This window comes from Nerophis ophidion, linkage group LG29 (assembly GCF_033978795.1).
Source record: "Nerophis ophidion isolate RoL-2023_Sa linkage group LG29, RoL_Noph_v1.0, whole genome shotgun sequence".
Lineage (NCBI taxonomy): Eukaryota > Metazoa > Chordata > Actinopteri > Syngnathiformes > Syngnathidae > Nerophis > Nerophis ophidion.
In genome coordinates, this window is record NC_084639.1 from 10,652,123 (window position 1) to 10,669,815 (window position 17,693).

At 41.8% G+C, this 17,693-nt stretch overlaps 1 protein-coding gene across 6 annotated transcripts in view; it reads right to left on the minus strand.

Moving 5' to 3' along the window:
• LOC133546053 (phospholipid-transporting ATPase IA-like) overlaps positions 1-17,693 on the minus strand; it is a 441,030-nt gene that overhangs the window by 127,262 nt on the left and 296,075 nt on the right. For all 6 annotated transcript variants that reach the window (XR_009804972.1, XM_061891880.1, XM_061891879.1 and 3 more), the window contains one exon: positions 5,377-5,560. Coding sequence is in view for 5 of the 6 variants with exons in the window: in XM_061891880.1 (XP_061747864.1) it covers positions 5,377-5,560 (184 nt within the window). In the remaining variant the exon portion in view is untranslated. The remainder of the gene's footprint in view (positions 1-5,376; positions 5,561-17,693) is intronic.

The window sequence follows — 17,693 nt, forward strand, 5'->3', positions numbered from 1 at the left end:
CTCCTTCTTTAAAGTATCTATGGTCATCTTTTGGACAGTTGTCAAGTCAGCAGTCTTCCCCATGATTGTGTGTCATACAGAATCAAAACGAGAGACCATTTAAAGGCTTTTCCAGGTGTTTTGAGTTATTTAGCTAATTAAAGTGTGGCACCAGGTGTCTTCAATATCTGACCTTTTCACCATATTCTAATTTTCTGAGATGTTGAATTTAGGGTTTTCATTGGTTGTCAGCTATAATCATCTCCTTTTTGGCAAAAAATACTTGAAATGTATCAGTCTGTTTGGAATGAAATAAATCAACTTTTTCAAGATATTCTAATAATATGACCAGCACCTGTATATACACACCAGATATATATATATATATATATATATATATATATATATATATATATATATACATATATATATATATACATACACATATATATATATATATATATATATATATATATATATATATATATATATATATATATATATATATATATTATATATGTGTGTGTGTGTATATATATATATATATATATATATATATATATATATATATATATATATATACACACACACACACATATAATATATATTATATATATATATATATATATATATATATATAAAAACTGTTTTTTTTATTCATTATTAGTATAAACGTGTCCAATTTTTGTCACTTCATGGTGCCTTTATCTCAATTTTTACGTTTTTATAAAGGGTGGTATTTTTTCTAATGATTTATTTAAGTTATGTACATTTATATGTAGATGATGTATCAGGACAGCTCTATTAGGAGTTTGAGCAGAAATATGTCACATAGGAATTAACTATACACAATACAACTTTAACAAAATGCTGTGTCACATGAATGGTTTTTGAAGTAATACCTCTGTGACATAAAAAAACACAAGTACTGTAAAAAAAACTTGTGTTTACTTTTTGATGCTAAAATAAAAGAGAAAGCAGTTTGGCTAATGAAGATGAAGTCTTGTTCCTCTCTTGGTTCAGTACAACAGTTTGGCCAACAAAAATAAAAAAGAATGACGCCTCTCACATCGAATACACAATCTTCACAGCCTGCATTCAGTCCGATGAGATGACAAAACATTTGAGCTGGTATTGATGTTTTTTGAACACTGATAGTTTGCAGTTAAATAAAGGAAGAGTGAAGAAGGAGCTGAGCCGGAAGGCAAAGCTCTCAATTTACCAGTCGATCTACGTTCCCATCCTCACCTATGGTCATGAGCTTTGGGTCATGACCGAAAGGATAAGATCACGGGTACAAGCAGCCGAAATGAGTTTCCTTCTCCGTGTGGCGGGGCTCTCCCTTAGAGATAGGGTGAGAAGCTCTGCCATCCGGGAGGAACTCAAAGTAAAGCCGCTGCTCCTTCACATCGAGAGGAGCCAGATGAGGTGGTTCGGGCATCTGGTCAGGATGCCACCCGAACGCCTCCCTAGGGAGGTGTTTAGGGCACGTCCAACCGGTAGGAAACCACGGGGAAGACCCAGGACACGTTGGGAAGACTATGTCTCCCGGCTGGCCTGGGAACGCCTCGGGATCCCCCGGGAAGAGCTAGACGAAGTGGCTGGGGAGAGGGAAGTCTGGGCTTCCCTGCTTAGGCTGTTGCCCCCGCGACCCGACCTCGGATAAGCGAAAGAAGATGGATGGATGGATGGATGGATGAACATCCCAGTAAACAAAGTAAAGAATTGATAAACAATTTGTGACAACATTCACGACACATCACCTGCTGCAAAACATCAAATAGTTTTCTCCCTCGCTGTATACTTTTAGTGTGGTGACAAGTGTCTCCAATATTGTCCACACCTGTCTCCATCTAAACACAGCAGTGCGCTCTTGAACACACGCCAAGAAGCGAGGGAAAATGACGTTAAACTAAGCACTTGGCTCCGTTTACTCAAAGGGGAAATCTCCCGAGCAAAGTCTGTGTCCTTAGTTTGTCTTGACTTGGTGTTGTCTAAAATGTAAAGGTGTAACAGTACGTGTATTTGTATTGAACCGTTTCGGTAAAGGGGTTCCGGTTCGGTGCGGAGGAGTACCGAACAAGTTCCACACGAACATATGAAGTAGCCGCCTAAGCTAAAGTCTTAATAAGCTGCTCCACTCCATTCTGCGTCTCTCCTGCACAGCACCCAGCATTGTCCCACCCACACAACCATCTGATTGGTTACAACCGTAGCGGTAACAGCCAATAAGCAGTGCGAATTCTGAGCGCATGTAGTCAGCGCTTCAGCATCGAGCAGATAGGTGTTTAGCAGGAAAGCAATGGATTCTCCCCAAATTATACTATACACTTCCAAGTCAACTACTTTCTAAACATCACTATGAGCCCGTTGACCTTCTAGAAACAAACTGCAGCTCAGCTCACTCGCAGTCCTGGCTTTAGGTGGAGGCTAGTTAGCTCTTAGCGTAATGTTAGCTCATTTTGCGGTGTGTGCGTGTCTGTGTGTGTGTGTGTGTGTGTGTGTTACGGACAGTATTGATTGAGGTGTGTTGAAGCAGCAAAAAAGGACATTATGTTAAATCAAGAGTTTCTGTCTCTGATGTGTATATAATAATGTAAGTGCATCATAAAGCCTACATGAACTCCATGGTGTTCAGGGATGAATAGTCTCTCTTATTGCTATTGTACTATTTTTCAGCTATAATTACATTAATGATAAGTGATGTAGCAGCCTAGTTTTGAATGGCAGGGTCCCTGCTATCACATGTTGATACAAATATAACATTTACATAATAAAAAATCAACTATGGGCTTCCCCAATGCTGTAATAAATTAAGCATGATGAGTTGACTTGAAACTGTTTAATGTTGTACTTTTTACGTGTAGAAGAAAAGTTGTGTCATTTTATTTAATCTGAGCAACAATTTGAGGCAGTTTAATGTGGAGTAACGTGGGCAGAATTATTATAGTGTTCCCAATGTTAAAAGGATAAAGCCATTGTTTACAAATTTGGTAAATAAATAACCCAAAAATGTATATTTTGTTGTTTTCTTACTGTACCGAAAATGAACCGAACCGTGACCTCTAAACCAAGGTACGTACCGAACTGAACATTTTGTGTACCGTTACACCTCTGCTAAAATGCATTAATAAATGACGGTTTTGGTAATTTAAAAAAAATAGACGGTATTACTAACTGCCTGGAATCGCGAATTATCATCATATTGATTACTTGTTAATGGACAATAAGTAAAAAGTCAATGTTTTTGCTGCAGTTGCCGTGGTTATATTCGAGCCCTGGAGTTCTGCGTGCAAACACAGCAGCTGTTTTGTGGCACGCAGGTATCACGTACAGACGCCGGGTTGCACACAAGTCTCGCTTGGAAGTACAGTGTTTGTTTACATTTTGCCGCAGTCTGTTCTCGATCGAGTCGTGCGGGGTCGGGTGACGCTCGGGCCGCTAGTCTTACAGGTGTTCCCACTTTGCTGTAAAAGATGATGGCCTGGCAGGCATCGGAGGCTTTGTTGTTCACGACATGCCAAGAAAAACGACATGCTCGACCGTTGTTGTGCATGACTAATTAGAAAAAGTCAACACAGGAAGGTTGCAAAAATGGCAAACAGGAATATTGGACGTACAGCCGTTTGGACACAGTACATGTGGAACTGTGGAAACAAGATGATCCTCAATGTGTCCTCAACAGGAGATATATTCATAATAAATCTATGAAAAAAATCGACTAAAAAAAACAAAAAAACACCAGTAGACACCAAAACGAATCCATGTCACTTGTTTTAATCAATCCCTTAAAGGCCTACTGAAATGAGATTTTCTTCTTTAAACAAGGATAGCAGGTCCATTCTATGTGTCATACTTGATCATTTCGCGATATTGCCATATTTTTGCTGAAAGGATTTAGTAGAGAACATCGACAATAAAGTTCGCAACTTTTGGTCACTAATAAAAAAGCCCTGCCTTTACCGGAAGTAGCAGACGATGTGCGCGTGACCTCACGGGTTGTGGAGCTCCTCAAATCCGCACATTGTTTACAGTCATGGCCACCAGCAGCGAGAGTGATTCGGACCGAGAAAGCGACGATTCCCCCATTAATTTGAGCGAGGTTGAAAGATTCGGGGATGAGGAAAGTTAGAGTGAAATGACTACGAAAAAAAAAAAAAGACAGGGCAGTGGGAGCGATTCAAATGTTATCAGACAAATTTACCAGGATCATTCTGGAAAATCCCTTATCTGCTTATTGTGTTACTAGTGTTGTAGTGAGATTATAATGTGGTACTTGAAAGTCGGAGGGGTGTGGTGACCGCCAGTGTCTCTGAAGGAAGCCACGCAGCTGCCTCTTTGACAGGTGCATGAGGAACGACTCAAGCTCTGCTCATGTCTACGGTAAGAGCTGACTTATTACCACCATTTTCTCCCCGAAACCTGCCGGTGGACATGTGGTAGGGAACCGTGTTCGCTTGTTATCTCTGTTCCATAGTAAAGCTTCACCGTCATCTTTCTGGAATCTAAACAATGAAACACCAACTGTGTTTGTGTTGCTAGAGGCGTCCGCAATTCACTGCTTCCCACCTACAGCTTTCTTGTTTGACGTCTCTATTTTTCATTGAACAAATTGCAAAAGATTCAGCAACGGAGTGTTCAGTGGATTATGGGACCTCCTCCTGCAGCTCAAAAAGGCAGCTGTGATCTTGGCTCCTCGGCTTCTCTCAGAGACACTGGCGTTCACCGCAGCCATCCGACTTTCAGGTATGACTTTACAATCTCACTAAAACACTATTAAAACAATAAGCAGATAAGGGATCTTCCAGAATTATCCTAGTAAATGTGTCTAATTACATCTGAAACGGTCCCACTGCCGCCGCCTGGAGCCGAGGCCTTTTCTTTTTTTTTTTTTTTTGTGCTTCACTCTAACTTTCCTCATCCACGAATCTTTCATCCTCGCTCAAATTAATGGGGAAATTGTCGCTTTCTCGGTCCGAATAGCCCTTGTTGCTGGAGGCTGTGATTATAAATAATGTGAGGATGTGAGGAGCCCTACAACCCGGGACGTCACGCGCACATCGTCTGCTACGTCCGGTAAAGGCAAGGCTTTTTTATTAGCGTCCAAAAGTTGCGAACTTTACCGTCGATGTTCTCTACTAGATCCTTTCAGCAAAAAAATGGCAATATCGCGAAGTGATCAAGTATGACACATAGAATGGACCTGCTATACCCGTTTGAATAAGAAAATCTCATTTCAGTAGGCCTTTAATAGACCGGAGGTGAGTATTGCTTTTTGAACCAACAAACATTTTTCAACACTGAATTTTAAAACATACACATTTTGCTATCAAATGTTTTCAACGAAAACATTCACAAAGCTCTAAATCCCCAAAATTCAGTGTCCCCGGGGCCCACCTGAGCAATGGAGTAGTCCGAAGAGTTGGCGGCCTGCAGGCCCTCGTTGCCAGATATGCCCACGCCCACGTGAGCCGTCTGAATCATCCCCACGTCGTTGGCGCCATCGCCGATGGCCAGCGTGATCACCTTCACTTGCTTCTTCACCATTTCCACCACCTCCGACTTCTGGAGAGGAGACACTCTGAAGGAAGAAGGCAAAAAAAAAGAGAAACAACTGAGTAAAAATAACACTCTTGATATATATAAGGTTAAACTTTATTTTTTTGGTTTCACCACCAATTTTAGGCCATATGCCAAATCAAGAACAGTATTGATATGTTTTTTTTGAACGCTCACCATGTAGCTGAGGTACCCAATTTAAGAGCTCTATTGATTTTGCATAATTTGCTTCATATTATAAACAAAATAACAATAAACAGTCTGCCCTTTTCAAGGCAAACCGACCCATGCCATTGTATACTTCTGTATATGTTCAACCAAGAACTCTATTGATTTTGACAAATATGAATATGGGTCAAATAATGTATGCTAAGGCAATGTTTTTCAAAACACTGTGCCGCGGCACACTACTGTGCCGTGAGATACGATTTGGTGTGCCGTGAGAGATGATCTAATTTCACCTATTTGGGGCAAAAAATGTTTTTTGCAAACCAGCAATTGTAGTCTGCAAATGATGTGTCTTTGTTGAGTGTCGGTGTTGTCTAGAATAACCGTGTAATAATCTCCCATATCAGTAGGTGGCAGCCGGTAGCGAATTGCTTTGTAGATGTTGGAAACAGCAGGGAGGCAGGGTGCAGGTAAAAAAAGGTATCTAATGCTTAAACAACAAAATAAACATAAGGTGAGTGCCCCTAAGAAAAGGCATTGAAGCTTAGGGAAGGCTATGCGGAACAAAACTAAAACTGAACTATAAAGTAAACAAAACCAGAATGCTGGAGAACAGCAAAGACTTACTGCGGAGCAAAGACGGCATCCACAAAGTACATTCGTACATGACAATCAACAATGTCGCCGCAAAGAAGGATAATCCATCGATTTTCTACCGGTTATTCCCTTCAGTGTCACGGGGGGGGGGGGGGGGGGGGGGGGAAAAGCCTATCTCAGCTATAATCTGGCAGAAGGTGGGGTACACCTTGGACAAGTCGCCACCTCATTACAGGGTAAAACAACTGAAATATTCTTGATTGCTACAACAAAGTAGATGCGGGAAATATCGCCCAAAGGAAGACATGAAACTGTTACAGGAAAATGCCCAAAAAATAGGAGCGCAAGACAAGACGTAAAACACAACACACAGGAAAACAGCAAAAAATACAAATAAGTCAGGGTGTGATGTGACAGGTGGTGAGAGTACACCTACTTTGAGACAAGAGCTATAGTGATGCATGCTTGGTTATGCTTTATAGTCATATCCAACAATTGCGACGACAACTTTTTACTGTCAACTGACTTTCGTTTTTTAGTGATTTCCCGCTGGTGGTGTGCCTCTGCATTTTGTCAAGGCAAAAAATGGGCCTTGGCTCAAAAAAGGTTGAAAAACACTGTGCTAAGGTAGTGTTCCTTGTCACCTGTATACCAAAAGTACGTCGTATGCCAAATTAAGAACTTGTAACATAACATAGCTGGAAGGACAATATGGGTACACGGTACCAGTCCCCCCCTTTACAAGACAAACCCATTTGTTAGGTTTGAAATTGTTAAAGCAAGAACTCTATTTATTTTTTTTTTTTTTAAAGAAAACTAATTATTTTGATTTTGAATGATGGGTCAGATAATATGGTGGAGGTACCCAATGTTAAAAGACGTATCAACTCGTTGTATGCAATATGCCAAACCAAGAACTCTATTGAGTTTAAATCTATTACATAATACAGCTGGAACAACAAAAGGGGTCTCAAACATGCGGCCCGCGCATTAATATGACAATTTAATGTTGGTGCGGCCCGCAAAATTAATATGAACGGCGCTTGATAGGTCAAGCTTGCCAACGTCCCCAATTTTCCCTGGAGACCCCTAAATTTCAGGGCACCAATTCCCTCGAAGCCCCTGTCAATTTTTACCAGATCAACAATATTCAGGGAGTGCCTGAATGGCACTTTAGCGCCCCCTACATCCTGAACTGACATCGTGCAAGCCCAGTTAAGTGTTACATCTGGCCATGTGAGGCACGCGCGTGTGTTATTGCAAGATATATTTGATCAAAAGCTACAGACGTCACACTAAGGGTGGCCGTAAAAAAACTTTTAACACTGTTACAAATATGTGCCAGACTGTAAACCCACACCAAACAAGAATGACAAACACATTTCGGGAGAACATCCGCATTGTAATACAACATAAACACACTAGAACAATTACCCAGAATCCCTTGCAGACCTAACTCTTCCGGACTATAATATACACACCCCTGCTACCACCAACCCCCCACACTCCCACCCTCCCTACTTGCGTCGGTTGAGGTGTTGTATATTGTAGCCCTGCAAGGTGTTCTTAGTATTTGTTCTCTTATGTTTAAGTTGTGTTAGGGTGCGGAAATTATCCCAAAAAGGGTTTGTCATTCTTGTTTGGTGTGGGTTCACAGTGTTAAAGTTGTTTATACCGCACCCTCAGTGTGACCTGTATGGCTGTTGAGTAAGTGCGTCTTGCAGCCACTGACATTGTTCTGCACAAGTCTCACACAACATGATGCAGAACCAGCAGATTGGTTGTGTGTTATAAAAGCGTGCGCGATGACATGTAGTGGAGCAGTAGTCTTCTTTTAGGGGTGCACAGACCCCTAGAGACTTAAGACCATGGGAGACAGGGCCTTCTCTGTGGTCGGCCCTAAGCTCTGGAACACTCTGCCGCTCCATGTTCAAACTGCTTCCACAGTGGAGTGTTTTAAGTCTCGTCTTAAGACCCACTTTTATTCTTTGGCTTTTAACACTACGTGAGTTGTGTGGTCCTCTGTCCTCTGTTGTCCTCTGTGTTTTTTATACACTTTGATTTTTATTTTACTGTTTTAATTGATTTTACCCTTTAAAATACTTTTTAATCATATTTGTTTTTATATTGTTTTTATTGGTTTTATTTGTATTCATTTTTTGTTTTATTCAGTCATTGGTGGAGCATAATATTGTTTTTAACATGGCTGTGCATCACTTTGGAAACGTTATTGTTGTTTAAATGTGCTATATAAATAAAGTGGATTGGATTGGATTGAGGAATTTGAAGGTATGCCAAGGGACAAGTGAGATTTATTAAAAACATTCTAAAAAACAGCAGCAATTCAAAAAACCTTTATACATATGTTTATTGAATAATACTTCAATGACGTATGAATGTAAGTACATAAACTGTGGGAAAATAGTACAACAATCCAACATTCAGTGTTGACAGATAGAATTTCTGTGGACATGTTCCATAAATATTGATGTTAAAGATTTCCTTTTTTGTGAAGAAGTGTTTAGAATTAAGTTGATGGATCTCTAATACAATCCCCAAAGAGGGCACTTTAAGTTGATGATTACTTCTATGTGTAGAAATCTTTATTTATAATTGAATCACTTGTTTTTTAGTTATTTTTATATCTTTTTTTCCCAAATAGTTCAAGTAAGACCACTGCAAATGAGCAATATTTTGCACTGTTATACAATTTGAAAATCAGAAACTGATGACATAGTGCTGTATATTACTTCTTTATCTCTTTTTTTCCAACCAAAAATGCTTTGCTCTGATTAGGGGGTACTTGAATTAAAAAAATGTTCACAGGGTGTACATCACTGAAAAAAAGTTGAGAACCACTGTTGTAGAGGAAATAAAAGGCAGTGCAATCACGGCAGCCCTTAATAATGTCGGCCGGGTGAAAATTGGGACAAATTCGGGAAAATGGTTGCACTGGTAAATTGTCGGGAGTCGCACTGAAAATCAGGAGTCTCCCGGAAAAATCGTGAGGGTTGGAAAGCCATTCATAGAAGGTGAATTCATTAAAAAGAGCTTGTTAGATTTTTTAAGAAATATTTTCCTGCGGCCCATCCTCACCCAGTTTCTGCATCCAGTGGCCCTCAGGTAAATTGAGTTTGAGACCCCTGGTGTACATGTTAGTCGTCAGCTCTTTACAAGACAAACCAGTCCGAACAATTCTGAGCTACTGTACATGCCAAGCCAAGAACTGTAGTGATTTGGGATTTATAAACTAGTGGAAATAGCAAAACTTGTGTACCAAGTAACTTGTCACCTCGGAGTTACAACGATTCAACCAATTGTATGTTGCTCTACTGATTCTGAGCATGGGCGTCGACATATAGTGTTTGAGGTCAAAGGTCATGTTACTTCAAAGTGCTCCTGCAGCCACAATGCTTTGCAAGTCTATTTTGGAGGGATGACTTCAAGTTCATGTGCCAACTAAAGACTGTGCAGACTCTGGGCCTTCTGCTTCTCATAACATATATACACATAACGTATATCAATCAATCAATCAATCAATGTTTACTTATATAGCCCTAAATCACTAGTGTCTCAAAGGGCTGCACAAACCACCACGACATCCTCGGTAGGCCCACATAAGGGCAAGGAAAACTCACACCCAGTGGGACATCGGTGACAATAATGATCCAGTGGGACGTCTGTGACAATAATGATTATGAGAACCTTAGAGAGGAGGAAAGCAATGGATGTCGAGCGGGTCTAACATGATACTGTGAAAGTTCAATCCACAATGGATCCAACATAGTCGCGAGAGTCCAGTCCAAAGCGGGTCCAACTCAGCAGCGAGAGTCCCGTTCACAGCGGAGCCAGCAGGAAACCATCCCAAGCGGAGGCGGATCAGCAGCGCAGAGATGTCGAGGCGGATCAGCAGCGCAGAGATGTCCCCAACCGATACACAGGCAAGCAGTACATGGCCACCGGATCGGACCGGACCCCCTCCACAGGGGAGAGTGGGACATAGAAGAAAAAGAAAAGAAACAGCAGATCAACTGGTCTAAAAAGGGAGTCTATTTAAAGGCTAGAGTATACAAATGAGTTTTAAGGTGAGACTTAAATGCTTCTACTGAGGTGGCATCTCGAACTGTTACCGGGAGGGCATTCCAGAGTACTGGAGCCCGAACGGAAAACGCTCTATAGCCCGCAGACTTTTTTTGGGCTTTGGGAATCACTAACAAGCCGGAGTCCTTTGAACGCAGATTTCTTGCCGGGACATATGGTACAATACAATCGGCAAGATAGGATGGAGCTAGACCGTGTAGTATTTTATACGTAAGTAGTAAAACCTTAAAGTCACATCTTAAGTGCACAGGAAGCCAGTGCAGGTGAGCCAGTACAGGCGTAATGTGATCAAACTTTCTTGTTCTTGTCAAAAGTCTAGCAGCCGCATTTTGTACCAACTGTAATCTTTTAATGCTAGACATGGGGAGACCCGAAAATAATACGTTACAGTAGTCGAGGCGAGACGTAACAAACGCATGGATAATGATCTCAGCGTCTTTAGTGGACAGAATGGAGCGAATTTTAGCGATATTACGGAGATGAAAGAAGGCCGTTTTAGTAACGCTTTTAATGTGTGCCTCAAAGGAGAGAGTTGGGTCGAAGATAATACCCAGATTCTTTACCGTGTCGCCTTGTTTAATTGTTTGGTTGTCAAATGTTAGAGTTGTATTATTAAATAGAGTTCGGTGTCTAGCAGGACCGATAATCAGCATTTCCGTTTTTTTGGCGTTGAGTTGCAAAAAGTTAGCGGACATCCATTGTTTAATTTCATTAAGACACGCCTCCAGCTGACTACAATCCGGCGTGTTGGTCAGCTTTAGGGGCATGTAGAGTTGGGTGTCATCAGCATAACAGTGAAAGCTAACACCGTATTTGCGTATGATGTCACCTAGCGGCAGCATGTAGATGCTGAAGAGTGCAGGGCCAAGGACCGAACCCTGGGGAACTCCACACGTTACCTTAACGTAGTCCGAGGTCACATTGTTATGGGAGACACACTGCATCCTATCAGTAAGATAAGAGTTAAACCAAGACAGGGCTAAGTCTGACATACCAATTCGTGTTTTGATACGTTCTAATAAAATATTATGATCGACGGTATCGAAAGCAGCGCTAAGATCGAGGAGCAGCAACATAGATGACGCATCAGAATCCATCGTTAGCAATAGATCATTAGTCATTTTTGCGAGGGCTGTCTCCGTCGAGTGATTTGCCCTGAAACCGGATTGAAAGGTTTCACATAGATTGTTAGACGCTAAGTGTTCATTTAACTGCTCCGCAACAATTTTTTCGAGGATTTTTGAAATAAAGGGAAGGTGAGACACCGGTCGGTAGTTTACCATGAGGTCAGGATCGAGGTTAGGTCTTTTAAGAAGAGGATGAATAACCGCTTTTTTGAATGCTAGGGGAACAGTGCCCGAGGAAAGTGATAAGTTTATAATATTTAGCACTGATGGACCTAATAATACAAAGAGCTCCTTGATCAGTTTCCCTGGAAGAGGGTCAAGTAAACATGTTGTTTGTTTTATTCCATTTACACGTTGTAACAATTCCTCTAATGTTATTTCCTCAAAACGAGAGAAACTATTTTGGAGGGCAGTATCCGCCGTATATACAATCGTGTCAGTGTTAATAGAACCCCGTTGTAGCTGGGACGCATTGTCTTTAATCTCCTTTCTAATGACTTCAATTTTCTTACTAAAGAATTGCATAAAGTCATCAGCTGAGTGGGTGGAGCTACTGGAAGGAGTCCCTTGTTGGGTTAGCGATGCTACCGTACTAAACAAAAATTTAGGATCGTTTTTATTGCGGTGGATGAGATTTGAGTAATAATTAGCTTTAGCTAAGGTAAGCATGCGTTTATAAGTTATTAAACCATCACTAAATGCTTGATGGTGCACCTCAAGTTTAGTCGTGCGCCATTTGCGTTCCAGCTTTCTGCATAATAATTTCTGAGCTCTAGTTTCTTCTGTAAACCACGGGGTGCGCTTTTTTGGAGCCTTTTTTAACTTTAGCGGTGCTATGTTATCAATGGTTTCGCGCAGGGCGTCGTTAAAGTTGTTAGTGAGGTTATCAATAGAGCCCACATACTTTGGGAATGGTGCCATTACCGAGGGCAGTAGGTCAGCAAGAGCTGTCGTTGTGGCCGTATTAATGTTGCGGCTGCTATAGCAGTTATTATTATTATTAGTTTGACGAACATGCGTCTGAACCTCGAATTTTATAAGGTAATGATCGGACAATACTTTAGTATACGGGAGTATCGTAACTTTGGAAGCGGTGATACCCTTGACAAGCACTAGGTCTATCGTATTACCGTTGCGATGCGTGGGTTCATTTATTATTTGTGTGAGACCACAGCTATCAATTATAGTCTGGAGCGCTACGCACGGTGGGTCCGATGGGGTATTCATATGGATATTAAAGTCCCCCATTATGATTATATTATCGGCGTGTGTCACTAGATCAGCAACGAACTCTGAGAATTCATTGATGAAGTCCGAACAGGGCCCTGGGGGGCGGTAGATAACAGCCAGGTGTAGAGGCAGCGGTGTGACAGACCTCATAGTAAGCACCTCAAACGATTTATATTTATTATTTATGTTAGGACTAAGGTTAAAGTTTTCGTTGTATATTAGTGCGACCCCCCCACCCCTTTTAAGCGGACGGGCAATATGCGCATGTGTAAAGTTAGGAGGACATGCCTCATTTAGCGCAAAAAAGTCGTTTGGTTTAAGCCAGGTTTCACTGAGACCGATGACGTTAAGATTGTTGTCTCTGATGATATCATTAACTAACAACGTTTTGGGAGACAATGATCTTATGTTTAAAAAACCTATATTATAGGTAGTGGGCTGTTTTAGGGAATTTTTGATCAAATTATCCGTAGTAGCAATATTAATAATGTTGTGTTTATTATGCCCAGTGCATTCAGTATAATTACGACCATATCTAGGAATTGATACGACGGGAATTTTCCGATTGTTTGATTGTTGCTTTGATAAACTGCACACATCATGGTTAGCCACCTCAGTAACGGGGATTTTCCGATTGTTTGTTTGTTGCTTTGATAAACTGCACGCATCATAGTTAGCCACCTCAGTAAAACACACGTCCAACTCTGAAACACTCAAAGCAGAAAAAACTTGTTCTAATTTAACTGACTCCTTACCCAGACCAGTAGTCTCGCATTCCTTATTTAAATCCGTCTTCAGGGTGGAGGGAAGTGGTGTTCTGTGGGGATTAGCCTTCTGCTTTGTTTTTAGCCCCGCTCGACATCCGCGTTTCCGATCACACCGCTGGCGTCTGCTCCGTAGACGGCCCCCGCTGCCACTAGACTCCGCTGCTTCACAGGCCGCTGGATGTAGCCGCCGACGTATCCCCATGCAAGTTAGCATGTTTAGCACGCCCGCGTCTATCAGTCCAAAACGGCCCGATGTGTCCATATCCAGAAGTGTCTGGCGGTCGTACGTGATCACGGAGTGACCACGATGCGAGCCAGCCATGAAGTCTGCAGAACTGTCCGGCATTTCCGCCAAATGTTCCATCTTTAGCAAGAGCACCGCAGTGTCGCAGCCCGTCCGAGCGCCGCCATCTTGCCAATATATACACATATACATACATATATACACACATATAGATGTACATTCATAGATATATACACATAAAGGATGCGAGACTACTGGTCTGGGTAAGGAGTCAGTTAAATTAGAACAAGTTTTTTCTGCTTTGAGTGTTTCAGAGTTGGACATGTGTTTTACTGAGGTGGCTAACTATGATGCGTGCAGTTTATCAAAGCAACAAACAAACAATCGGAAAATCCCCGTTACTGAGGAGGCTAACCATGATGCGTGCAGTTTATCAAAGCAACAATCAAACAATCGGAACATTCCCGTCGTATCAATTCCTAGATATGGTCGTAATTATACTGAATGCACTGGGCATAATAAACACAACATTATTAATATTGCTACTACGGATAATTTGATCAAAAATTCCCTAAAACAGCCCACTACCTATAATATAGGTTTTTTAAACATAAGATCATTGTCTCCCAAAACGTTGTTAGTTAATGATATTATCAGAGACAACAATCTTAACGTCATCGGTCTCAGTGAAACCTGGCTTAAACCAAACGACTTTTTTGCGCTAAATGAGGCATGTCCTCCTAACTTTACACATGCGCATATTGCCCGTCCGCTTAAAAGGGGTGGGGGGGTCGCACTAATATACAACGAAAACTTTAACCTTAGTCCTAACATAAATAATAAATATAAATCGTTTGAGGTGCTTACTATGAAGTCTGTCACACCGCTGCCTCTACACCTGGCTGTTATCTACCGCCCCCCAGGGCCCTGTTCGGACTTTATCAATGAATTCTCAGAGTTCGTTGCTGATCTAGTGACACACGCCGATAATATAATCATAATGGGGGACTTTAATATCCATATGAATACCCCATCGGACCCACCGTGCGTAGCGCTCCAGACCATAATTGATAACTGTGGTCTCACACAAATAATAAATGAACCCACGCATCGCAACGGTAATACGATAGACCTAGTGCTTGTCAGGGGTATCACCGCTTCCAAAGTTACGATACTCCCGTATACTAAAGTATTGTCCGATCATTACCTTATAAAATTCGAGGTTCAGACGCATGTTTGTCAAACTAATAATAATAATAACTGCTATAGCAGCTGCAACATTAATACGGCCACAACGACAACTCTTGCTGACCTACTGCCCTCGGTAATGGCACCATTCCCAAAGTATGTGGGCTCTATTGATAACCTCACTAACAACTTTAACGACGCCCTGCGCGAAACCATTGATAACATAGCACCGCTAAAGTTAAAAAAGGCTCCAAAAAAGCGCACCCCGTGGTTTACAGAAGAAACTAGAGCTCTGAAATTATTATGTAGAAAGCTGGAACGCAAATGGCGCACGACTAAACTTGAGGTGCACCATCAAGCATTTAGTGATGGTTTAATAACTTATAAACGCATGCTTACCTTAGCTAAAGCTAATTATTACTCAAATCTCATCCACCGTAATAAAAACGATCCTAAATTTTTGTTTAGTACGGTAGCATCGCTAACCCAACAAGGGACTCCTTCCAGTAGCTCCACCCACTCAGCTGATGACTTTATGCAATTCTTTAGTAAGAAAATTGAAGTCATTAGAAAGGAGATTAAAGACAATGCGTCCCAGCTACAACGGGGTTCTATTAACACTGACACGATTGTATATACGGCGGATACTGCCCTCCAAAATAGTTTCTCTCGTTTTGAGGAAATAACATTAGAGGAATTGTTACAACGTGTAAATGGAATAAAACAAACAACATGTTTACTTGACCCTCTTCCTGGGAAACTGATCAAGGAGCTCTTTGTATTATTAGGTCCATCAGTGCTAAATATTATAAACTTATCACTTTCCTCGGGCACTGTTCCCCTAGCATTCAAAAAAGCGGTTATTCATCCTCTTCTTAAAAGACCTAACCTCGATCCTGACCTCATGGTAAACTACCGACCGGTGTCTCACCTTCCCTTTATTTCAAAAATCCTCGAAAAAATTGTTGCGGAGCAGTTAAATGAACACTTAGCGTCTAACAATCTATGTGAAACCTTTCAATCCGGTTTCAGGCCAAATCACTCCACGGAGACAGACCTCGCAAAAATGACTAATGATCTATTGCTTACGATGGATTCTGATGCGTCATCTATGTTGCTGCTCCTCGATCTTAGCGCTGCTTTCGATACCGTCGATCATAATATTTTATTAGAACGTATCAAAACACGAATTGGTATGTCAGACTTAGCCCTGTCTTGGTTTAACTCTTATCTTACTGATAGGATGCAGTGTGTCTCCCATAACAATGTGACCTCGGACTACGTTAAGGTAACGTGTGGAGTTCCCCAGGGTTCGGTCCTTGGCCCTGCACTCTTCAGCATCTACATGCTGCCGCTAGGTGACATCATACGCAAATACGGTGTTAGCTTTCACTGTTATGCTGATGACACCCAACTCTACATGCCCCTAAAGCTGACCAACACGCCGGATTGTAGTCAGCTGGAGGCGTGTCTTAATGAAATTAAACAATGAATGTCCGCTAACTTTTTGCAACTCAACGCCAAAAAAACGGAAATGCTGATTATCGGTCCTGCTAGACACCGAACTCTATTTAATAATACAACTATAACATTTGACAACCAAACAATTAAACAAGGCGACACGGTAAAGAATCTGGGTATTATCTTCGACCCAACTCTCTCCTTTGAGGCACACATTAAAAGCGTTACTAAAACGGCCTTCTTTCATCTCCGTAATATCGCTAAGATTCGCTCCATTCTGTCCACTAAAGACGCTGAGATCATTATCCATGCGTTTGTTACGTCTCGCCTCGACTACTGTAACGTATTATTTTCGGGTCTCCCCATGTCTAGCATTAAAAGATTACAGTTGGTACAAAATGCGGCTGCTAGACTTTTGACAAGAACAAGAAAGTTTGATCACATTACGCCTGTACTGGCTCACCTGCACTGGCTTCCTGTGCACTTAAGATGTGACTTTAAGGTTTTACTACTTACGTATAAAATACTACACGGTCTAGCTCCATCCTATCTTGCCGATTGTATTGTACCATATGTCCCGGCAAGAAATCTGCGTTCAAAGGACTCCGGCTTGTTAGTGATTCCCAAAGCCCAAAAAAAGTCTGCGGGCTATAGAGCGTTTTCCGTTCGGGCTCCAGTACTCTGGAATGCCCTCCCGGTAACAGTTGGAGATGCCACCTCAGTAGAAGCATTTAAGTCTCACCTTAAAACTCATTTGTATACTGTAGCCTTTAAATAGACTCCCTTTTTAGACCAGTTGATCTGCTGTTTCTTTTCTTTTTCTTCTATGTCCCACTCTCCCCTGTGGAGGGGGTCCGGTCCGATCCGGTGGCCATGTACTGCTTGCCTGTGTATCGGCTGGGGACATCTCTGCGCTGCTGATCCGCCTCGACATCTCTGCGCTGCTGATCCGCCTCCGCTTGGGATGGTTTCCTGCTGGCTCCGCTGTGAACGGGACTCTCGCTGCTGAGTTGGACCCGCTTTGGACTGGACTCTCGCGACTGTGTTGGATCCATTGTGGATTGAACTTTCACAGTATCATGTTAGACCCGCTCGACATCCATTGCTTTCCTCCTCTCTAAGGTTCTCATAATCATTATTGTCACAGACGTCCCACTGGGTCATTATTGTCACCGATGTCCCACTGGGTGTGAGTTTTCCTTGCCCTTATGTGGGCCTACCGAGGATGTCGTGGTGGTTTGTGCAGCCCTTTGAGACACTAGTGATTTAGGG